The sequence below is a fragment of the Lathamus discolor genome, chromosome 17 (assembly GCF_037157495.1).
Source record: "Lathamus discolor isolate bLatDis1 chromosome 17, bLatDis1.hap1, whole genome shotgun sequence".
Taxonomy (NCBI): domain Eukaryota; kingdom Metazoa; phylum Chordata; class Aves; order Psittaciformes; family Psittacidae; genus Lathamus; species Lathamus discolor.
Window position 1 is genome coordinate 1,500,329 of NC_088900.1, and position 25,472 is coordinate 1,525,800.

The 25,472-nt window shown below is 50.5% G+C and overlaps 1 protein-coding gene across 3 annotated transcripts in view; it reads right to left on the minus strand.

The window, feature by feature from the left end:
• Positions 1-25,472, minus strand: part of LOC136022978 (protein CEPU-1) — a 327,726-nt gene that overhangs the window by 12,153 nt on the left and 290,101 nt on the right. For all 3 annotated transcript variants that reach the window (XM_065696958.1, XM_065696959.1, XM_065696957.1), the window contains one exon: positions 17,654-17,779. In XM_065696958.1, the coding sequence (XP_065553030.1) occupies positions 17,654-17,779 (126 nt within the window). The remainder of the gene's footprint in view (positions 1-17,653; positions 17,780-25,472) is intronic.

Below are 25,472 nucleotides of genomic sequence, written 5' to 3' on the forward strand. Positions count from 1 at the left end.
ACAGGGCTTATAAACACGGTCTCCGTTTCAGGTGAAGCTCAATTCCCTGGCTATAGGAGCAAGGCAAGCCCTAGGTGGGGTTTGGATGGGGATTATTCCTCCAACACCTCACATGTATCCCTCTGGGATTGCAGTCATCCCACCACCCATCTGAAACTAGAGCTAAAGCAATGCAGTGGGAGCCCAGCTCCCTCCATCCCTACCTCCAAAACCACCTAGAGCTCAGGGATGCTCGGGGATGCTCTGGCCCAGGGCCTTGCAGCTCCAGGAGCTCCCCCAGAGCTGGAATCGATGGTGGGAAATGTTCAAGGCTGCCTCTGCTTGAGCACAATTAGGAGCTGAAATATTGCAGGAATTAATGGGAGAGTGCTCTCATCTCCTCAGGAGCTAGAAAACCAGCACAGCCAGCACCCATCATTATTATTATTAATACTAATAATATAATACAGGCCAGAAATGGACTAGGCACAAGTGTAATCCTTGCTCAGCAGCCGAGGATGATGAACTAACCCAGTGCAAGCTGGAGAGATGGAAAACCAGAGCCTGAATCCACCTGGATGGTGAGCGGGATCCTGGCATAGACCATCACACACTATTTAGGACTTGGGGTCCCACACAGTGTGGATGAGGATGGCAGATGCCTCCTGCACCCGTGCTCCTCCCTTCTTGCCTTTACCCTTTGCTTCTCCGGGTTTTCCTGGCCTGACTCATCTCCCTTCTGCCTCCTCCTACCCATTTGCTTCCATTGAGCCTGTGACAAGATAATAACTCACCAGAAAGTGAACACATGCTCCCAAATTAATGATGTGCCACTGTCCCCCAGCTTGCTGGTGCAGCATGTTCAGAGCTCTAGGACACAGCACTTACGGCATTCCCTGGTGGAATGATGCCCATAAGGTCATTAATAAACAAGGCAGAGAGGTCTTGCTCTCTGTCACAGTGTCCGAGCAGCACATCATCGCTTCTGTGCACCATGGTATCTTCTGAGGACCAAAACTCTCATGGAGCAGTCCTGTTCCTGCTCTGAGTCTTGTGGTATATCAGCAACCAGCAGCCACAGCGTACCTTCCATGCTGCCATGTGCCCACAGCAAGTCACAGAATCCCAGCCTGGTTTGGGTTGGAAGGGACCTGAAAGCTCATCCAGTTCCAACCCCTTCCACTGGAGCAGCTTGCTCCAAGCCCCTGTGTCCAACCTGGCCTTGAGCACTGCCAGGGATGGGGCAGCCACAGCTTCTCTGGGCACCCTGTGCCAGCGCCTCAGCACCCTCACAGGGAAGAGCTTCTGCCTAAGAGCTCATCTCAGTCTCCCCTCGGGCAGGTTCAAGCCATTCCCCTTGGCCTGTCCCTGCATTCCTTGTCCCAAGCCCCTCTCCAGGTTTCCTGTAGCCCCTTTAGGCTCTGGAGCTGCTCTAAGGTCTCCCTGGAGCCTTCTCTTCTCCAGGCTGAACTCACTGCACATTGGACCAAGGCAAGATCCCCACCAAGGCTGTGCTATTTCCACCTCTAAAGCTCCAAACCCTCAGCAAAGCATCCTGCAACGTGTTTGATGCCCAAAGTCATAAGGCTTTATCCTTAGGCACCACCATACCTCCTACACTGCGCTGCTGCATCCTCCAGGCACCGATCCTCCTACCCAGGATGGGCTGGATAAGGAGAATATTTTATGGAGATAATTTTATTAAAATGTTTACAACAATGCAGATATTGACATCTGGCTTCAATCAATAGCACAATTTATTGTCCTTCAAGGTGAACATTAAGCCAAGCTGCCCATTAGTCAATATTTACCTCTAAGGTCTATAAATCTTTATATGGGCTGCAGCGGATGTTGACAGCGGCTGATTCCAGATAAGTAAAAGGAAGAGCGTGAAACATTGTTCCTTATGGAGGTGAAATAGTAACTAGTTAATTACAGTCCCTACAGCCATTCTCAACTATCAATTTATGGCTACTTCTGGCAATAAAAATTAACATTGTGCAGACTCCCGGCTCCGAGTGACGTGCTAAACCCAAGGGCTGTATATTTCCTATGTCACTCCCATAGTGATGGCCATTCTAGGCCAGTTTAGAGTAACTAAATAAACCCCACAAAGGCACTAAGAGGAAATTGTTGTTGCCCAAGACCTGCTTCACCTCTCCTCTGCGCCACAGCAGGTGGGATGATGTAGGGTGGGTGGTTCAGTAGCATCACACAAGCAGTGCAGCGCTCTGTATGCAGGGAAGGAGGAAGGGAAAGGAATGGAATCACCCTGAAGCTGAGCGCTCAAAGCAGGAGCAACACAGCCCCCAGTATGTGGGCAGATAGAATCAACCAGGTTAGGTAAGACCCTTAAGATCAGCAAGTCCAACCTTTATCCCACTTTAACCACTAACCCATGCACTGAGGGCCTCAGCTACACGGTTTGGGAACACTTCCAGGGATGGTGACTGCAGCCCTGCCCTGGGCAGCCTGATCCAATGCCTGAGCACCCTTTGGGGAAGGAATTGTTCCTCAGCTCCATCTAAACCTCCCCTCGTGCAGCTTCAGGTCATTTCCTCTTCTTCTATCCCTTGGGAGCAGCGATCAGCCCCCTCCTGGCTCCATCCTCCTGTCAGGCAGTTGTAGGGAGTGATCAGGTCCCCCCTGAGCCTTCTCTTCTCCATCTGAACCCCTCAGGTCCCTCAGCCGTTCCTCATCACATTCGTGCTCCAGGCCCTGCACCAGCTCCATTCCCTTCTCTGGCCCCGCTCCAGCACCTCAATGTCTCTCTTGTAGTGAGGGGTCTAGAGCCGAACACAAGATTAGAGATGCAGCCTCATCAGTGCCTACCACAGGAGCATGATCACTTCCCTGCATTTCCTGCTCCCAGCTGCTCAATTAACAACTAAGGAACAAAGTTCAGGTGTTTCTAGAATTCCCTTCCCAAATCCGTGTTTGCTGAAGCAAATGAGAGCAGCCAGGGCAGCATCCCCTCCGTGCATCCCCTCTTTCAACTCCCCGATGCCAGCCTGCTCCAGCTGAGAGAGGCTGGGGAGAATTAACCTGCTGGAAACCATCCAGAGCAATCATTAAAGAAATGATTTTTTGAAGATTACCCTATCGACCCATGCAGGCACGGATGCTCCTCTCCTCCTCTTGGGAATATTCCATCCCTCTACCACCGGCTCCAGTCTGCAACCCCCCTTACAATCATAGAATCATAGAATAGTTTGGGTTGGATGAGACCTCCAAGGTCATCTAGTCCAACCTGCAATGAGCAGGGACATCTTCAATTAGATTAGGTTGCCCAGAACCATATCCAGCCTGGCCTTGAATGTCTCCATCCACCACCTCTCTGGGCAGCCTGTGCCAGTGTTTTACCACCCTCATTGTAAAGAATTTCTTGTTTACATCCAGCATCGATCTCCCTCTTTTAGTTCCAAACCATCGCTCTTCATCCTATCGCAACAGGACCTGCTAAAATGTCTTTCCAATCTTTCTTCTAGGCCCCTTTTAAAGGAGTCATGTCTTTAGAATCACACCACAACCGACATACAGCAGATACGGGGTATGAACCTCCACTTCTTCATTATTCACAACCCTTCAGAAGGCTTGCAACTCCACAAACAAGCATATCAGAGACTGCATTGTGCTTACACAGGGCCAAGTCCCTCTCTTTTTGAGGTTTCCTGATTACAAGGAAAGAAATCTCTCCTCTTACATGTTTTTCCATGTTAATGAGCATGTTTCCATGGTTGTGTAAAGACCCAGGGGATTACGCTCTTCTTGCCTGGCTTTCGCACAGCGCTCAGGGCTTAGCAGTACCTTACTCTGCTGCCCCGTCGTCATCCTCACACCCCACGGGTGGTCACCATCACTAATTGTGCCCAGTGCCACCAAAGAGAGAGGAAATATCATGTTTTCCGTACTCATATCCTTCATCACTTTGGCTTGGCAGAACTCTCCCACGCGATGCTGCTCTGTGCCCTTGTATGCTCAGGCTGCGAGAGAGAGGGATGCCTGGTGCTGACCACTGCACCAAAGGTTCCTGATGCATCTCAGGCAGATGAAGGCTGAGGGATAAAGTCATAAAGTCCTTCTCCTGCACTGGTATCAAAGTCCCCACCTGCCCTGGCTGTGCTCACCTCATGCTTAGATATGAAGGGTTGTGGTTTCTCTTCTCCTTCCAGCTCCTTTGACTATGACAGGGAGCTGATGGTTTCACCTCGAGAGGTGTGATTTGGGGTTGACATGAGCAGAGATGGCTATAGCTGAAAACCCCATCTCTGGCTGCCTGTGATTTCAACAGACGCCTTCTGAATGTAAAGCACCAACCAGGAACCATCACAGGAACCATCACTGCTGCCAACCCTCTGCTCTTTGCTCATTTCTTCAACTTCTTGCACTATTCAGAGCTAGATCTGAGACAGGACCCACTGCTGAGACCACACTTGGGGCTCACATCTCCTACAACAACTCCAACACTCAGCTATTCAGTTAGCACATCTAAGCAGTAGTCACTGGGACACACAACTGATGTAAAACTTCCAGACACCACCACATCGCCTATATTCACAGCCTATAACCTAGAATCACCTATAGCCAGCCAAATTGGAGCACAGGGAGCTGAAACACCTTGGGCTCCCCCAACACGATCACCCTGCTCCATGCCCAGGGCCAGACCTCCAATGCAAATCTGCGCTGGGGCTGCCTGCCCCATTGGCTCTCCTCTCCTCTAATGGTGCAGTCGATCGAGCTGCCCATTATAGCACCATTGTAAAGAGTTTTAAGCTTAAAAGTCCTTGAAAGTTTCCCACTGTGACTCGTCAAACAAGATCTTTTTCACTTTGCCTCTATTCTCCCCCTAACAATATTTATACTCATTTCTTTTATTGAAATCTACCAGCCGCCTGTTCTATTATAACCACCTGAGTGGCAGCTCCTATTCTCCAGGAGCCTGCAGCCCATCTATTCTCCAGACAATGAGGTACAAGCAGTCTATCTTCTATTGTGCTTCCCAGCCTTTGGCTCTCAAATCTTCCATCTCAAAAAGGCAGCTCAGAGATGCCTCCATGCAAAACATAGGAATCCTGGGTTGCACGGAGGCTTCCCAAGCTTGCTGCCCTCCAGTCTCCAGGGAGATGCTGCTGTGGTAGCCGTGATCCCTTGGGAATGCTTCCCCTCCATCCCCTGTGCACCACAAGTTGGCCTTAAAGATACTTGTGTTGCTGCCGGGATGTTGTATGCCTCAGACAACTTATTTGTTAGTGGGAATAAAAGAGGAGTATTAAACCCTTTGTTTGCAAGAAGTAGTTCCTTGGGAAATAAAAGGATTATGGAAATTAATATTTAAAGAAACAAAACAAAACAACTTGGAGACCAACCACCCTTGAACGAGGCTCTAATTCAGGAGGAAATGAGTCGAATCAAAAATGAGCCCTTTTATTTCAGTGCAAGGGAGAGTCAGGCTCAGGGCTCACTGGAAGCAGCCATGTTCAGGCTCTCCCAGTCCCTGCCTCCTCCTGGGGGTGCTGGTAAGGATGCTGAGCAATAGGAAAAGGTCCAGATGGCACATCCCACCCTGGTAGAGCACATTAGCAATGCCTACAGCTCAAAAAGCACCTATGTGGTGTTCAACTGGGTGCACGGATGGGTGTAGGGCTCATAGAGGGCTGCTTTTCTTAATGCTATCTACCTATTACCACAAGCATGGAGCAGGACACCTCCTACTTGGACCTTGGGGTCACCGTGCTCAGAGGTGGTGACCCTCATGGTGGCACGAGGATGGATGCTCTGATCCGCTTCATAGAATCATAGAATCAAGCAGGTTAGAAAAGACCTTTAAGATCGGCAAGTCCAATCGCTCCCCATCACTGCCAAGGCCACCACTAACCCATGGCACTGAGGCCTCGTCTCCACGCTGTGTGAACACTCGCAGGGACGGTGCCTGCAGCCCTGCCCTGGGCAGCCTGTTCCAATGCCTGAGCACCCTCTGGGGCAGGAATTGCTCCTCAGCTCCATCTAAACCTGCCCTGGTGCAGCTTGAGGCCGGTTCCTCTTGTCCCATCCCTTGTTCCTTGGGAGCAGAGCCCAGCCCCTCCTGGCTCCATCCTCCTGTCAGGCACTTGTAGGGAGCCATCAGGTTCCCCCTGAGCCTTCTTTTCTCCACACTAAACAGACTCATTCTATGCAGCATCTCTGCCTCCTGGCAGGAACCCATGCCAAGGGTACATAAAACCCAAGTATCAAGCCAAGCTCTCTCCAGAGACTTCCTGATGAGACAGCACCTCCCGGCAGCTCTGTGCTCCCACTGGAGCATCAAAGGTGCTCTCGGGACACCTAAGCCTAAAGCCAGACCCTAACAAGCCACCCAACAAGGATTCCTTTTTCCTTTCTTCCCTTCCTTTTTAATTCCTCCTTGTGCTTTCTTCCCGGTTGCCACTTGCAAGGTGAGAAAGGACAGCGTCGCCAGAATGAAAGATTCTCCTGCGTGCCCTCTCCCAGCAGCGGCCCTAATTCATTTTTCATGGCCCCTTGCAGTGACAAAAGCCGCTGCTTCTCTCTTGTAAGCGTGAGCCATGCAATAAGTCAAAGCTGATGTGCATTTTCCCCCTGGGTGCCAAAGCTGTGCTTTTGATTTAATTTCTCCTGTTGTTTGGCGCTCAGCCTTTGCCGGTGAGTTCCTTTGGAGAGGAGGCAAGGTAGGGCCCCATCTGTGTGGAGGGGCTGCCTGACAGATGGGGTACAGTGGGTAGTGTTTAAATAATTTGCTGCGATGATACCAAGATGCTGGAGAGTGACAGATGCTGCCGGAGAAAATCGCTCAGACAAACAGGAGCATCCTGTTTGCAGGAGCGCTGCTCCTCGATTAAATCCTGTTGCAACTTGATTTTCCTGGAGCCCATCCCATTGCTGGCAGCTTCCTCGCTGTCTCTCGGAGAAGCTGCGCTGCACAAGGCTTGGCAAGGAGAAAAGTGGCTCAGGAGAACGTCAAGAAATCAAAGAATTCTAGACTGGTTTGGGATGGAAGGGACCTTAAAGCTCATCCAGTTCCAACCCTTGCCATGGGCAGGGACACCTTTCACTGGAGCAGCTTGCTCCAAGCCCCATCCAACCTGGCCTTGAACACTGCCAGGGACAAAGCATTCACCACTTCTCTGGGCACCCTGTGCCAGCGCCTCAGCACCCTCACAGGGAAGAGCTTCTGCCTTATCTCCAACCTAAACTTCCCCTGTTTCAGTCTGAACCCATCACCCCTTGTCCTATCACTGCAGGCCCCGATGCACAGTCCCTCTCCAGCATCCTTGTAGCCCCCTTCAGACCCTGGAAGCTGCTCTGAGGTCTCCACGCAGCTTCTCTTCTCCGGCCTGAACAGCCCCAATGTTCTCAGCCTGGCTCCATACGGGAGATGCTCCAGCCCCTGAGCATCCTTGTAGCCTCCTTTAGACTTGCTCCACCAGCTCCATGTCCTTCTGATGTTGGGGACACCAGGACCGCACACAGTGCTGCGAGTGGGCTCCCACCAGAGCAGAGCAGAGGGGCAGGATCACCTCTCTTGATCTGCTACTCACACTGCAGCCTCTTTTGATACTCCTGCCTTCTATGTGCAGGAGGCTACAAAACACCTTAACCAATGTCCTGGGTCTCCCCAGCTATGAGCTCCACACATCCCCTATCAACCGCACATCCCTAAGTAAAAGACAGAACATTCCATCCCCTGCCAAACTCCAGGCATCCCGTTTTCCTCTGGATTTAGCAGAAAAACAACTGCTGGTGGCCAGGACCGTAGGGTCCCTCTGGCTTCAAATTTAAACCCAAAGGCTTTCTCTGTAGGACAAGCTCTTAAGAAGCAATTGCAATCCCGAGCGTTACATGGCTGTAACCTCAGTTAAGCTGCATTTCAGCCGCATTAAGAAAATATCCTGTGGATGGGAAGCAAGTGGCATAATGGCATTAGAGTGAAAAAAAGAGGCATCAAGTACCAGCTAAATCCATCCCCAGCGCTGCCAAGAAGTCATGGGGAGATGGAAAACTTTTCCCTTCTCCCTGCGTATCCCTACAGGTGGCTGCCACATCTTTCTGCAAATAGGGAATCTTTTCCCCCCTTCCTCTTCCCCGTGGGACCCCCTGAGCCCTCTTCACCCCTTTCTCCCTCTGTCTCACAGGGGGGTGAGACTCGCTCTTGCCTCTCCATCATCTTTAGCCCCTCTTTATTTTTGCAGCCACGCTATTTTCCAGCCCAATGGCCTTGCTCTGTCCCTCGTGGTTTATGGCACTGATGTCTCCATTTCTGAGGAGCATCAGTGAGAGGCATTGCTTTGCAAGGAAAAATCCATATTAAGTAACAGCAGTGTTTCACAGGAAGGGGAAAAAACCCCAGGCTACGGCATTGCTCTGGCTTTAAATTATACTGTAGGAGAATAAAACTACAAGGGAGGAAGACAGAGAGCAGGAGGGAAAAGAATTGCCATTGTTTTACCAAGCAGATGGGAAAGTTCAGGGGATCACAAAAAGACTATTATTATCTTGACTTGACCGAGAGAAAATGGGAAAGGAAAAGGCATTTTTTTCCTCTTGCAGTGAGGAATGCTGTGGCCGAAGTCATTTTAGCAAAGAATCGTAAGGAAACGGTGCCCTTGGCTCTGGGCAGCACCCGAGCTATCCCCAAGGTCTAGGCAATCCACTGGGATTTGGCTTTTTGTTCCCTTTTCCCTAGTGATGTTGTCCCATGTACTGCTATGGTAAAGATAGGTGCATGAAGTGGTACCCAGGACACGCATCCCTGCTTGCCTCCAGCTGTTCCTCCAGCCAGTGGGGCTGCAGCTGCAGGTACCCCTCTGTGCCCATGGCTACCCAGAATCCTGCTGCCCTGCCCCAGAAAGACCATTGAATTTGCTACAAACCATGAAAGAATACTCAAAATACACAGCAAATCTTCCTGCTTCTCCTACTTCCACATAACCATGGTTCTGCCCCCAGATTCATGTGTCAAGCCCTTCTTCTGCATGTGCAATGGTGCCTGCAACTCCAGAGTGATTCACTGCTGTTCTTTAGCTCTGCACAGGGCAGGGAGCAGCTCCAGACCGCGAGCACGTCTCAGCTCCTTGCCCTTACAAGCACAGCAGCGTTCCTCGGCCTCACCAGGGACAAGGAAATTCTCTTTCTACCCATGTTGAGGCTCGAGGAAGGGCACAACCCCAAAGCCCACAGCACTGACCGAGCACAGACACCAACAACTGATGTATCAAGCGGAGCAGATGCTGCTGTAGCATCTTCCCTGCCAAGTAGCAAGGACATGGGACAGGGAAAAGAGGAGGTGAAGCACGGGTCTGCTCCATCAGAGCATCCTTCACCTGCTGCATCCCTTCTCACAACCACTCTTCAACTTTCCTTCCCCTCTATGGTTTCTTTCCTCCTTCTTTCCCTCTCCTCCCTCCACCTTCCCTCAGCACCTACACTTCACCTTGTCACCATTCCTTCTCTGCACCCACATCTCTCCCAGGCCCAAGGGACACAGAGAGGGTCTGGCAAACTGCCCTGCTTAATCCTGCCTCCTCGGGCACTTAATATTCACGACAGAGAGCAACATTTCATGGCGAATTGGACGCACATTCAACTGGAAATGGACATTTTATGACTCTTCTCACTCTGCGCCGCAGATTACACCAGCTGAGAAAACATGGAAGCAAATGAACAACCTGTGAACTGTAAAGTATATTAATAATGAAATCACAGCCCGGGAAATGAAGGCTTTATTCTGTTTATATTCTGCTCCATTAATAGAGAGTGCTCTCTCTAGCTCCACCCCATTAGCTGGCAGTCTGTGCAGAGGAAGAGTGCAAGGACAGCAGAAGAAGGGTGGCAGGGAGCAGAAGCCTCCTTCCCACATGGACAACCTTTGTAAGGGCAGGAGTCTGGCTCAAAGCATCTCCTTGTGCTGTATCCACCAATGGATGGTGCAGCAGGAGAAGGCAGGTAATGCCTTTCGCCTTGGTGTCCTGCCCCGTGAAAGCTCAGCGAGCAGAGGAGACTTTACAAAGGAGAGAAGGGAGTAAATGGTGATGCCAGGAAAAAGAAAGGCATGGATTCAGAGGGGAATCAGCTCCAACAACACCTGAAGCCCGCCAGCAAGGCACCGGCACTGGGACAACCATCCACACCAGAGCTCCTCACTGTGCTGCTCACTCTCTTCACCTGCCTGTTGGTTTGAGCATCTCCATCATCTCTCCGAGCATCCGTCCCACTCCTCATCACAACATCCTCTGGGGATGGAGGTATCACTGTTGTGCACCCACAGCCCCGAGGCCACACCAATGGCCGTGGCAGAGTGGGAGAAGACCGAGTCGGGCTCTTTCCTCCCCAAACCCAACTGCAGCAGCTTATGCAAAGCACATCACGGGGAGCTAAATGGAGCCGGAGCAGAGTTTTCTATAGCAGAAGCGACCCAGTGTTGACAGAATGGGGACGCGTTTTCACAGCTCAGGTTTTTATAATAATACCTCAGGGGAGTCGCTGGGGAAGTTTGGCCCAAATATAATTAGTTTGCAGAGCTATTAGGAGCTGATAAAAGGTTTTAATTTGTGTGGAGATCTCTGGAATCTCAGACACTCCCGTGCTCTTCCTCACGCCAGCCGAATGAAAGGCAAGTCCCAGGCAGGGAGTGAGGTGCCAGCACAAAGCCACACATTTACCAGGGAAAAAGGGAGCTGTGTTCCGTGCTGATAGAAGAGAGAAAATCCAGAGGCTTGGAGGGTTTTGTTCACCTCATCCCACCACACCAAAGGAATAACTAACATATTCCTTTTTTCCAAGGCAAGGTACTGCTGGGGATGGAGAAGGGATGCTGGCTCGCGAAATGCTGCTAGTGGTGTGAAAATCACTGTCTCTGCTCTCTAGAGCATGGGATATGAGGATTGAGGGTGGCAAGTGTGTTATTCCGGGAAATTGGAATGAATAGAAACTTCCCTGCTTTCTTAACCTGGTCCCACCACTGCTTCGTGCACAAGGGCTGACGAGATTGTTGTGCAAAAGGGTGGACTTAGGTGCAAGAAAATCAATCATAATCTGGTTTGGAGTGTAATAAACCTAAAATTCATCCAAATCCAACCCCTGCCATGGGCAGGGACACCTTCCACTAGACCGCATTGCTCCAAGTCCCACCCAACCTGGCTTTAAACACGTCCATGGTTTTATATGGGTACAAGCTCCCTTGCACTCGGCATGGCAGTGGCACAAGGGCCCTTTGCAATACCACAGTGGGTCTCACCTTCTCAGAACATGTAGCCAGTGACTGATGGGATAAGCCAAAGGATAAAACCTGAGGGTGCAGGCAGCTGCCTGCTTTTACCCTCTCCCCCCACCCCCAGTTGTACAGTGACCCTAACTCCAATCCTAACCCTGTTGTACAGTGACCGGCTGCTCCACAAAAGCAAGCATCCCACCCGCATCCCCAGGCTGTGATAAGGAGTGGAGCACGCTCTGCCTCAGGCAAGGAGGGAATGTGTGACATTGCAAAGCTATGTTTAGGGAATATGCTGAAGCCAAGAGAGGGTTTTTTTTCCCCTTTTCTTAAGGGAAAGACATTGCCTCATTTGTAGCTGGTAGGGGGCTTGTTATTTTTGTACCAAGATGCATATTTTAGAGGCAGCAATGCCAAATCTGCAAACAAATCAGCTCAGAGACTTGATTTCCACCATGCAGGGAATCAAAACTATTACTTTTATGTATATATATATACACGTACAAGTACATAATCTCCAAGTGCTTCGAAAAAACAGGAGGAACCAGGGCGTATCAGTGGAAGGAAAATGCTAACAGGAGCATCCCACAGCCAAGCACTTATCACCCAGCACACAAAACATGTTCCAGTCATTCCTTGGGGAAAGTCAAACCCATGGTGCGATTCCACCGACTGCTGCAGGGCATCATCCTACTCCCATGGGACCTGATGGGGATGCTACTGGCACTCAAGGGGCTAATATTCACCCTGCTCCCCACCGGATCCTGTTTTGGCACGTGTCCACATGCTTTGCAAGCAACCCCTGGCAATACCAGCCGCCAGCTTCTCCATCACTACATGCCAAACTGGTGTCCACCTCAAAGCCCTGCTTCTCCAAGATCACTGTGATGCAAACACAGCCAGGCCATGGGTGACCCTATTCCCGGCCGATCCATCGGGCATGTGCTGATGGAAGCGCGTATCAAATCCTGTGGCAGATTTCCAGGTTAACAATGATTTAGTGGAGTGCACCGCAGCCAAATTAATGCTGGCTATAATGTAGTTTACCTCATTAAACAATGCACACCAAGATCCTGTCTGTTGTAAAACAATTGGTCTCTGAAGCCTAGTGTTCATCTTCCAGGGTTGCTGGGAGATAATAAATGGGTAATATTCCGGCGATAATGGTAATGGAGTCACGGCTCAGAGCTAATATTATGGCAAAGCAGTAATTATTTCAACAGTAAACAAGGGGATGGTTGAGCTGCCGACAGGATTGGAGCTGGTTGAAATGCTTCAGTTAATATAGCTCGAGTCCAGGCCTGCAACTGCCTCTTGGAAGGAGGACAAGGTTCTCTGCCACCAAAGGAGTTGTCTGAGCCTCGGCGAGATGCTCGGTTACTCTGAGATGCATGAAACATGGGGAGGAGGGACATCACATCCTCCATGGTGGCCGAGCCAACCTAAGCCAACGCTGCAGCTCCGCGACCCATTGCATAGCTGCTGTAGGAGGACTCACATCCCTTCTTCGAGACACAACTTGTGCTGGCTCACACACTGTCTCAAAAGGAGATAAGAGAGAGTGCAGAAACACAAGCCCCAGGATGAACCAGAAACAGCCTTACACAAACTATTTGCTCCCTCCAAGGGCTATTTCCCTGTTAAAAGGACCGGCAGAGAATACGGATTTCTGGCCTTAAGCTAATATGGTGACTTGAGGCAGGGTTTTCCCACCAAAGTGCATCCCATTTCTCTCTGTGCCTCCCAACCGGGCTCCAGATCTAACGTCCAACCTACAAATATCCTTTGCCTCCTGTCCAGAGAGGACCCTGGAAAGATGAAGACAGCAAGCAATGCGCTTCATGGCCCAGCCTCCGGGGACGGAAGACACGTCCCCTCCTCATGGACAAGCAACAGTTCAAGCTGGATTCTTTTCTCCAGTTGCTTGTCCTCGTGTTTTAAGCCGGAGAGAATCAATATATCCAAATATACCAGCCTTCTCCCGGAGTCCCTTTGCTGCTTTGCTGCTCATGTATAGACAGATGATCTCATGAGACCTCTGCCACATCAGGCCACCGGGCCTCATCTATCTTAAGTGCATATACGAGCTGTGATTACTGCTGTGTCTGAGAGCTTCATGTCTTGAATCTATTTATCCTCCCATCGGGCTTGCAAAACAAGGGACTGCTATTGTACCTCTTGCAGGGAGGACACGGAGGGCCACAGGGGTTAAATGGAATGATCAGGGAGGATATCCGGGATGTGGCAACATCAGGATCCTCCAAGCACCTCCCTTGTCTTGTCCCTCTGCCTTGCAGAGGCAGTGCCTATTCAGCAAATCACAGCTCAGACTCCACATGGGATGTAGCTTTCAGCACCCAGCCTAATCCTGACATTAATGAGGGATTCTTGCTCTAAAAACCTCTCCATCAGACCTTTTATGAGTAAATACACCATGCAGCCAAACCATAATGTTTTGCTACCCTGGCAGCTGCTGTCTTCAGCCTTACACCAGAATCCGTCATCCTAAAGCAATAATCAAAAAGCAATTAGACAAAAAACCATGGCAGAAAAGTCCATCAAGGGTTGTTAAGGATGATGACTTGGATGCAGGCTCTGGCTTGGGATGTCTGCATGTGGCAGACTGATGCTGGCCAGACAGATGAGCCGTGCACACACATGATTTTACACCCTTTCCTAAGGCCGCTGGCTCCATCATGGCAGGATAGCCACACTTGAGCCCTTGTTATTACGAGAGATGAAAACCAGCCTGATAACACAGCAATTGCCATGACAACATCAGAATTACCCCCAAGATAAATAAAAAGCCCAGTAGCTATGGAAACACCTGAGTGACCAAAACCAGGCTATTGACTAGAAGACCTCTCTGCAGTTTACAGATGACATTGGAACCGTGAGACTGTGGACCCTAAGACAGCCTTGGGAGCAAACAGATGCTTGGCACCTGTGAGTGTAAAGCCAAATGTGTGTGGGCACACACAACACTGCCTTTCAGACCCCAGCTTCCAAGTCCTCAGCACAACCTACACCTCCTCTAGAAAGATGCTGTTGCCTTCTTGCTGGATGTTATATATATCTACATCCTTCTCTCCCTCTTTGTCCTCCTTCCTCCCTTCACCCTGCTGAGGATGCCTCTCTTGGCTGCCATCCCAATGGTCCTGGCACTGCAGGGCTGCCAAGGAGGGATGGATCTGCTCCATGGCATGCCAGAATTTGGCTTTCCATCATGGTTTTGGTGACTGTGTTTTGAAACCCCGGTGCCTGGCAGCTCTGGTGGCAGTCACATTGCCAGCTAGAGCATCCGAACCCAAGGCAGTTAAACCTCTTCCACTGATGCAGAAGGAGCTGTGACTACACCAGATCCTCCTCTTTATCCATGTTAACCCATTCAGTTGCATTACTGGGAGAAGAAATAAGGACAGAGAGGAGTGATGCACAAGGATGGAAGATGTTACACATCTTGGTTAGACTGGCCACAAGGTCACAAACCCCTTCTCTAGAGCCAGCATCCTGCTTTCGCTCATGGCAGGAGGATGAGGATGGGCACAGGTTCTGAGCAGGGATGGAGGCTCTGACAGGGCCAGCACTGATGTGATTCACTTGCAGAAAACTCTTGCTCAGGTTCACTCAGCTTGAGTTATCCAACAAAAACTCCCTCCTCCTCCTGGCTGTGAGGAACCTTCCAACCAGCCAGTCTCAAACCCAGGTTTAACAGCTCCCATCACATGCCAGCTACTGCAGATGCGAAAGTTACCAGACCAAACTCATATTACACCAGACCCGAGCAATGCACAGGAGAGAAAACAACCGAGTGGTCAAGGTGGGTGACTGCAAAAGGGTCTGGAGTGAGCTCAGTCACCAGGGAACCGGGTTGCTCTTGGTGTAAATCATAGAATCATAGAATCATAGAACAGTTAGGGTTGGAGAGGACCTCAAGATCATCCAGTTCCAACCCCCCTGCCATGGGCAGGGACACCTCACACTAAACCATCCCACCCAAGGCTTCATCCAACCTGGCCTTGAACACTGCCAGGGATGGAGCACTCACAACCTCCCTGGGCAACCCATTCCAGTGCCTCACCACCCTAACAAGAAAGAATTTCCTCCTTATATCCAATCTAAACTTCCCCTGTTTAAATCCCCTGAAGGACCCAACCACACACTCCATGGTGAGCAAACACCTCTTACATTGCCTCCATCTCCAACCAAGAGCTGCACAGAGCTCGCAAGGAAATAATAGAGCCCATGAAGAGCCTCGCACAGAGGAGCACTCACCAGCTAAAGCACAAGGACGGGCTCCTTCAGCTCCCGCTCTGTTCGTGCTTGGCACAGACAGTGCTATCAGAGTCTCTCCCCTGTGACACCGGTGAGAGCTGTTACCCATCGGCTATGTAAACCCTTCAATTATGCACCAGCATTCCCTCAACCAATCCTCCTCATCCTTTTTCTCCACCACTCCAAGCAGGATGGGGAAAGGCAGAGGCGACTCGCTCAAGGGATGAGCAAACCTAAAATCCAGCAACGAGCTTTGGGTCCCTGTTTGTTCCCAGCTCTCCACACTAGACTATATCCCACTCGGGAAAGGGTTATCATCTCAGCATCTGCTACAGCACCTCTGTGCACCTGCCCTGGCTCTCATTTCGGTCCCCAAACTTCCAATCCTCATCCCTGCTATGTGAGCTGAATGCAAAAAGGAGAAGTAAAGTTCCCTGTTGGCAGCTTGGCAGAGCCAGGGAGAGAAGCAGGAGCTGCCTATGGAGACCTGCAGCCACCAGAGCTGTCTTGGGCCACCTCTGGGCTCAGCACCCTCCATCAGCATGAGGCCAGACTCCAGTAAATCTCTGTGATCATTTGTTCCCTTCGAGTTTTGAAAGCAGAATGCCTAATCATGGCCAAAATCAGGTAAGAGCTGCTGCTGCAAATTACACAGCACCACAGGTAATTTCTGATTAGCTCACTCTTCCTCTCCTGGTGCATCCTCAGTTTCCATAGCAGCTAAGTCCTAAGTAAAATGGAAACATCTGGTTCAAGCGCAGGTAAAGAATCCCTGGGGGAAGAAACCTGCTGGATGGCAGCAAACATGGAAAACAGCCCTCACAAAAGACAGAGGCATGGGAAGCCGGAGCCTGGTTAGGAGAGGATGGATAGTGTGGGGGGAAAGGCAACAAACGGCATGGGAATGAGAGAGGAGGGTCCTTGGGGAGGAGGAGGGGATGCGGGAAGGAGAGCAGGGATGTGAGGGAAACAAGATGCGTGTGAAAAACAAGCAATGAGGAGGTTGAGCGAGACAAAAATGCATTGACAGCGTAGACAAGGGGAAGAGGACAGAGAAGAAAAGGCTTCAAGGTAGGAACACATGGACTGCCGCAACCATAAATGCCACCTGATGGTGACAGCTACACTCTGACAGCAACTTCAGTGCCGTGCATAGACACCCAGGGATGGAGACGCGCACATGGATCCGCGCCCCTCATTTCATCCTTCATCCATGCACAGACCCTGACTGAAGGCCGCCGTCTTGGAGGCACAACCACCTAAAGCAGATAAACCAACACGTGCACCGGGGGGAATATGGCTTTTACAGAGGCTGCTGTCAAGGGAATGGGCTGAGCTGCCACCGCCTCAGCTCGCTCCCTGCCTGAGCTATGGAGAGTGATGGATCTGGCCCAGCCGTTTGCTTCAGAGCAGACAAATAGCAAAAAATCAATGGAGCTGCACCAAGGCGCCGCAGCCATCGTCAGGCAGCTGAACAGAGAGAGCAGACACGGCCCCATCCATCACTGCCGCCGCTGCGCCGGCTCCTCCGGCTGCCGACAGCCCAGCCGGGGCGTCCCCAAGGAGAGCTTGAGGCAGACACTGGTAAAACCTCAGGGGAAAAGTGCCTGAGGTTGAACTCAATGGGATCAGAGCAGCAGAAACCAGGCATCACCCCCTTGGTTTCTGTTGCTCCCGGCAAGAACAGGGCAGCAAAACACAAAGCAAACACCAAAAAGCATCTGGGAACCCGTTTGGCAATAACATGGGCGCACATGGGAATTGGCTTCCCCGCTGGCACACCCACACGGCTCTGCTCAGGCTTTGCATACCAATTCACAAGGCCACCAATTAATGCTTCCTGGCTTTTCCTGCTCATTTGCACTAGTTACAGCCTTCCTTTAAAGCAACAGGCGAGAATACCCCCCAAACATAGGGCCAGGCTAGCACATTCAACCCCTAAGCAAAACAACATCAACCTGGTACCTTCAGCCAGTGCTCCACATGAGCAAAACCAACAGCTCCACCACCAAGATGGATGTTTCTCCACCAGAGTCATCAACTGCTGCATTAAATCCCATCTCTTTGGCGCACATCATCCTTTCTTTGCCGCATGAACCAACCAACGACACCTCCCCAGCTGCTTGCAACCAACTTTGTGCCTTCTACAGAGTATTTGTGGTAAGGTTTGGCTCTTACCTTTGGGTGAGATGTGTCTCCAGGTGATTGTTGGATCTGGCCTGCCCGTGGCTATGCAGGTGAGGCTGACATTGCCGCCCTCGTTGATGGAGATGTCAGAAGAGATCTCAGTAATCTTCGGGGACACTACAACGACAGAAAGAGGGAAATGAAAATGCAACCCGTTCTGCTCCAACTCCAATCCCAAAATGTGGCTAAAGGAGGTTGAGTTTCCTTCCTCCCTCCACCATGACAAGCTCTGCAGTAGCTCATCTGTCTCATTTGACTTGACGGGATCCCGCAGGGGAAAGGGGGACAGAGAAGACCAAGGTTGAAGTGGGAAGAAGTTGTAGAAAGAAGGGATTCAGTCACCGTAGGGATGCTCAAGACAGCTCCTCCTTAGCACCTCTTTGTGTGTGAGACGGTACTTCTCCCATACCCTGCTTCCAGGACTCATCCTGTCCTCTCAACCCTTTCCGGCAGAGCTGCATCCTACTGCTGAAACACCATCCACCCCACCCCCCCCCCAAACTCCATCAAGAGCACCCAAAACATGCCTGTGGCTTGCAGCTCTTTCTGCAGGCTCACTTGCAACCAGGAAAGCACCAAGAGTTGCTGGCTATGAATACAAGTCTACCGAGGAGCCTCTAATGTCCAGCACTATGCAAAGGAAGGGAAGTTCAACTGGGATGAAAGCCATCCTGAGCCATTAAGAACAGGCAGGAGTGGGTTAGATGCAAGGGATCCAGACCCAAATTGAGGGCGCATACATAGGATGGGGGGTGATGAGAAGGGGAAGGGATGAGGAGTGAGCAGGGATGCAGCTGCCAAGGGAGGGCTGGGGGTTCTACAGCTGCTGTTAGCAGCCTGCACCTGCACAACATAATAAGGACCATCACTTTCCTTGGATTATTATTTTCCAGGCTGTTCTCCGGAGCCGAGCAGCATCAGCATCCCTCTGCGGTGCTGTGCAGGAGACTCACAAATCACTTCCAAAGCATCCTGCTCCTTCCACCCTCCCTGGGCGAGCCCAGCCATTGACCTGCTTGAAGCTGCAGCCCAGACCACTGCAACACCCCTGTTCCTGACTTGGATCCCAATCCTGAGCATGCTTTTCCCTGCGTCTCTCTGTTTGCCACATCCTTCCCTGGGCTGTGCCAAGCTGGAATGACTGCAATGGCCTTGCATGCATTGCCTCTGCTGTGCAGGTAAGTAATTTATTGATCCGTAAAGCACTCCAAGACACTCTGGAAGGGATTATGTCATGCCAGTGCTGTGCAATAAAATAAAAAATGATGGATTTTTTGTGAACATGAGGGTGATTTAGGGTTTGTAGTTGGAAGTGTAGTTAAAGTACATTTTAAGTGGAAATCAAGGTGGGTAATGAATTATTCTCTGTTTTGAAGGGCTTCTGGGAGTTCATTTTTTTGCTGCTGTGGGCACAATGGTTAATCTACTAATCATGCACTATGGATCAGATGCTCCCAGAACAGCAGGAGCTCTGGGGCAGGAGAGTGGAGGGCACAAAGACAACACCAAAAGACATATTAATATGCATCAGTGTCATTAAGCCCAGTGGAAAGGGACAGCACATGTTTCCTGGGACCATGCACTTCTATAGAGCTGGGAGATGCTCTGTCAAGAGCCAGATAGTCCATTGAGGAGATGCAATTAATTACAATGGTGTAATGATTGCCCTGCAAGGCTGGGATTGCTGGTCAGGAAAGCCACGTGCACTTAAAAAAAAGCCCAATCTTAGTCTGGACAACAAAAGTAGGCCTAGAAGGTATCACTGGTGCCATTTCAGAGGTGGAAAGAGACAAGTGGAGGCACACTGAATTGTCTGCCATCGCCTGGGAAGAAGAAATAGCTTCCAGCTGAACGTACCGACGGAACTAGAGCAATATCCATCATCATCAATGTGATGCTCGCTAAATCACAGAGGAACCTTTCTGATGTTTTTAACTACTGAAGCCACATCATCCCATTTCAGCTTGTTTTGCAGAGCTCACCGTGACTTCAAAAAGGAAATCAAGTCAGCCTTTGCACCGTGGCTCTGGTGCTGCACCCGCAAGGCAGGAGACAAACATCTGCAATCAAATCAGGTGACCAGATTCTAAACCATAATCAAAGCAGATTAAACTTAGATTTCCCTTAATAGGAGCATTATATCCTCCTCATCATCAATACAGAAAGAGATCTAAATGTTGCTCAGATGATGGAGAGGAGGAGAGGTGATTGTGGTGCTGCTCTGCTGGGCAATGGGAGACTTTGCAACTCCAAGTGCAAACGCAGCTCAAGCCACATACACACCAAGGAAAAAGCCCATTACACTTGGGACATGCTTGGGAAAAGCCAGTTTGCTGCAGCCCACCTGGGATGAGATGAAGAAGGAATGGCTGGGAAGTAAAACCAGAGTGACCACATCAGCGAAACTGAAATGCAATGTGCAGTGGTAGGATTTACCATGGCAGTTATTGCATGCTAATTAAACGTTTGAATAATTAACCCCAGGGCTATGTAAAATGCCTTTCTGGAGACTCATCAGGTAGGGGGAAGGCTCTTCCCACACTAGGGAGGGAAGCCTTAATAAATAAGGGTTCACAAGTACCTATTTAATCTTATTTAATGGTCACTGGTGCTCCCGTTCCCTCTGCATTCGAACACTTCCACCATCACTTGGCATTTCTGCAGCAATGGGGCAGAGGAGGAATTTCTTCTGCTGAATGCAGGACGCAGATGGAGCTGTGCTCCTTTGGGAACGAATAAATAAATAAAGCTAAACAAATGCAGGCTTCCCAGGCGGGAACCCTCTCCTTGCGGGCAGGCCTTTCGTGCTCAGCATCTCTTTTGCTTACAAGTGATTAAACATGGCAGTGTTGGCCAAGCTGCTCCAGTGACACAGCACGGATTTCCCCAGGGGCAGGCTGGTGTTTGATCGATCTGGCTCCTCTTTTCCTCCCCTATCCTTGCCATGATGATGGGAAAGGGCTCTGGGCTGCTCTCGGCCCCTCCAGGACATGCTCCCAGTTTGCCCAGCTGTGGTTCCTGCTCACACACATGGAGTCCCCAGGCCAGAAAGCAGCTTACTTAAATATTTAACCAAACCATATGGCACGTTGCATGTTGGAGGGTGTTCAGTCAGGTGATAGATGTCTTTACGGAGCCAAGCATATGTGCTTGCCTACACAGATATATTCCCTGGCGCACAGACACCTTCCTGCCACTGGCACAGACTACATCTCCGCTGTGCTTTCACCTCCAAACCGTCATCCCAGAGCCAGCACTGGTGCAAAATCTCATGCGTCCCATGATGATGCAGGGATGAGCACAGACCTTCATGTCCTAGGGTTGCAGCAGGGCACCTACACCACCTCCTCTGCCATGGTACCTACTGTGCGCCCAGTGCCTTCCATAATTACTCTTCCAGCTCATTAGTGTTGGAAGGGGCTCTGGAGATCATCCAGTCCAACACCCTGGCCAGGCAGAGCCACCTAAAGCAGGTTACACAGGACCATGTCCATGGTAGGTTTGAATGTCTCCAGATTAGCAGACTCCACAACTCCTTTTGGTTTGGGTTGGAAAGGACCTTAGGCTCATCCAGTTCCAAACCCTTGCCATGGGCAGGGACACCTTCCATTAGAGCAGGTTGCTCCAAGGCCCTTCTTGGGGCAGCCTGTCCCAGTGTTCTGCCACCCTCAACGTCAAGCAGCTCTTCCTCATGTCGAGGTGAAACTTGTGTCTCTCCACCAGAGAAAGGGAAGGAGCCCTCAGATGAGCCTCACCAAGTTGAGGGCCCTCAAGGAGTAATGGCATTTTTTTGCCTTAACCACATCCTTTCTCCCCAGTTTTTGGAGCCAAACTGAGTAGAGTTTGGCAGTGCAGGAACACACGTGTGACCTTTATAGACCTGCACATCCCTTCTCATGCAGGAGCTGAGCAGAGCAGTGCAAAGGACTCAGCCCCAACAGCAGCCTGTAAGCGAGCCCAGCAGCTCCTCGCTTCCCCCTCATACATAACACATGCAAACCTCCATCCTCCAGCACGAGCAACATCTGCTCCAGATCAAAGGAAACAACAAAGAACAGCTATAAATGTGTCTTGGAGAAAGAAAAAGAGGGAGAGTCAGACTTGCGTTCTGCAGGCAATCTGTGATGTGCACTGCCAGCTTCCTCAACATCAGGCTGCTGCTGCTCCTGCTTTAGTAACAGCTTCTCACTGCTGTCACCTCCAGAATTCCCTGTGTTTTACAGCGTGCTGCTACCGCGGGTCCTACCCCTGGGGTTTGATGATGCTACAGGTTGATGCAAGGAGTTGGACCCACACTGCACTCACTCCCCCATCCACCTCCTCCAGGTTGTAACTAGAGCAGCTTGTCTCTCCTCTACTGGGTCAGGAGAAGGTCCAGCACCCGGCTGCTGCAGTGCCAGGCGTTGCGCCTTTTCCTTCCTTTGTGTTCCAAACCTTTCTGTCCTTTTAAAGGGAGGCAGAGAGCAAACCGAGGGAGCTGCGCCTCCAATTATCCTTCTGCCACACCAACACTGCTCAGGAGCTGCGCGGGGAGGGGGCAAGGAAGGGCAAACACAGCTTTAAAGCCTGCCTCTACCTACACTGCTCACTCGTGTAGGCTTGTACCCAACCCCTTTACACTACGAGTGCTGATCCTGCCCCTCGGAGCTGCTTCTAGCCTGGGTCTTCACAATGATCCCCTTCCCCACCAGCATTCCCGGTTTGGCTCAGCTTTGCCAAGAGACTGAGCCCCCTCTGTACAAACCTGGCAGTGAAGAAAGCAAGCCTGGAAATGAAGAGGACATCCACAACCACCTTGCTAAGCAATTGATAACTAACTAATGGCAATTGCTCGTTGGAAAGCAAGGTGCAATGAGATGTGTCATACAGCACCGGGATGTGCCTAAATGATTTCCGAAGCAGGAAACAGCTCCTGTTGAAGCAAAGCTCTCCCGAGCTTGGAGGACACCAAATTCTTTATGCCCATGTCTGCAGCAGGTTATACAGCACAGCAGCATGATCATTCAGAGAAAGAGACGGGAAACAAGACGTTTCCAATCATTCATTAGGAAAGGATTTGGGTACGTGGCTATAATTCACCACAGAAGCAGCAGGGTTGCTGCAGACAAACTTTATAGCTAAGTGCCAAAAAGAAGCCCAATCTGATTCCACTTACGACAGCATAAATCAGCAAGACTCCTACTGCAGTCAACAAGAGATATGCCAGAAGAGACATGGCACGGAAGGAGAGTCAAGTCTCCATCAGGAGGACTTTTCCTGACTTTTGGATGGGTCCAGGTCACCAATCTGGATCCAGTGTGTGCCACCATAAGGATCCAAGGTAATTTGGTCCCTGCTTTCAAGGCTCTGAAGGGATCCACAACCTTTCTTCTACCACAAAAAGGAAGAAACACCGGACAGCAAGCCCCACACCTTTGGGGAATCAAACAAGGCTTAGCTTAGCATCACTGTTAATAGCAGCATCACAGAGCAGGCAGAATTCCTCACGCAGGGAGACCTGAGCTCTCCTTTCCCATTATGATTCCCAAAGGAAATTGCAGGACTCTCCTCCCTTCTCTAAAACGAGTCTAATGATGATGGATGGAAACGAAGGAAAAAGAAAGCTGTACAAGGAAGCTTTGTGCATTGCTACCCATGAAGATAAGCAGCCAAACAGAGCCAGTTTGGTGGTGCAGCTCCCTGTCTAGACAGATCTCATTTTCAGCTCCACACACATAGAGCAAGGATCTTGTTTCCAGCTTTTGCACCCCAAGCCGCTTGGGATTCCCCCGGGAAGCCAAGCAACACCTCCTGAAAGCCAGAAAATTGAAGGATCTCAAAGCCTTAAGAGACCTGCATCATCTTCCCAGCATTATTGACACCTCTCCTCAAGGCATGACAGCCTCTCACACAGTGACCATCAAACTGACAGCAACCACCTCACCCTGCTCAGGGACACTGTGCCCCCAGCTCCATCCCTCCCATCCCACCAGACATTGAATGGAGGCTCCCAGACCCGCTGGGAAAAGTGGGGATGAGGCAGAGAGTGTCAAGGCCACCCGAGGAAGTTGGAAGGCGCCTTGTGGTTAATACAGAGCTTGTCAAAGCCATCACCTAGAAATGCTGAATGTCTTTATTAGATTCCTTTATCTCCCCCCGAGATCGGAGGGACACGATGAGATGATTCTCAGTGGAGATGTCATCATCCAGAAACTAATTAAAGGCTGAGCGGGAAGCTGGGCCCCGCGCGCTCGGGAGAACAAAACGCATTAGCAACCCGAGTCGAGAGGAATATTACAAGTGAACTTCAGAGCAGAAAGGGCGAGCTAAGGATGTGACAACAGCTCTCCTTTCCCTCCTGCTCATCCTCACACTCCCTCATCCTCGACAGCAGGCCAGGACCAAGGCCAGTCTGGACAGAGCCTTGGGCAGCATGGGATAGTGTGAGGCATCCCTGCCCATGGCAGGGGGTTGGAAGTGGATGAGTTTAAGGTCCTTTCCAACCCAAACCATTCTATGATTCTATGCCTGCACTGCTCCCTGCCTCACCAGAGTAGTCCTGGGCAAAACACTTTAGGTCCCATCTCTCTATCAATGCTATAGCAAGCATTTCTCTTCCTTGCAGGCTTATTAAAGACAACAATAAGATCCTGATCAAGTGCATGAGGTCAGATAATGCTTGATCCTTTACAAAACAGAAGTGCTCAGGGCCAGGTTGGACGGGACTTGGAGCAACCTGCTCCAAGTGGAAGGTGTCTCTGCCTATGGCAGGTGGTTGGAACTGGATGAGCTGTAAGGTCCCTTCCAACCTAAACTATTCTATGGTTCTATGATGTAGTGGGGGTCTCCTCATGCCCCCCTTGCCCCATATCTCTCTGTCCACAAAGACTGGGCAGCACACCGAGGACTGAGCCACTTTGCTCATCCAAAGGAGCCAGGCAGAACAAAAGAAACTCAAACCTCCTTTCCAAAGATAAATCAGATGCTCTAATGCAGCCTGCATCTCCAATGAATATAGGGCAGGTGCCTCTGAAGTGAAGCATTAGTTAAAATGATGCTCTTTAAATTACATTTCGGCTATTTCAGGCAGACAGGTTGTGTGTGGGTTGGGATGGGGTGTTTTTTTTAAAGATCTATCTAGAGGCTTAAAAAGACACAGAGAGAAATAAATCTCCCTTCCATTAAAAACACACTCTGCTCTTGCATATTTGTTCTTATCGCCACGCTCTCTCCCCCGACTAGAGCACAAAGTGTTTATGATTACACTTTCCACACTGACACTCATCTAATTCGAGGAGCCCGCGCCCAGGCAAGGAGGATGAGGTTTTTACTTCAAAACCCAACAAGCTCCATGGCATTAACGTGGAACCAAATGAAAGCCCCAAGTTTTGATTAAATCGAAGCCTATTTCTCTATTCTGGGTCTACTTTTGTCCTTTCGGCTCTGTTTATCTCTCTCTCCTCCATTCCCAAGCTTTCCCATGATGTCTTTGACATCCTCAGACCCCACTGCACTTGGGTGCTGTACCAATAGGACAGGGGATGATGGATTTAAACTTAAACAGGGGAAGTTCAGGTTAGATCTAAGGCAGAAGCTCTTCCCTGTGAGGGTGCTGAGGCGCTGGCACAGGGTGCCCAGAGAAGCTGTGGCTGCCCCATCCCTGGCAGTGCTCAAGGCCAGGTTGGACACAGGGGCTTGGAGCAAGCTGCTCCAGTGGAAGGGGTCCCTGCCCATGGCAGGGGTTGGAACTGGATGCGCTTAAGGTCCTTTCCAATGCAAACCATTCCATGTTTCTAAAAACAGAGCCTTTGCTTCGTGAACACAGGAAGGA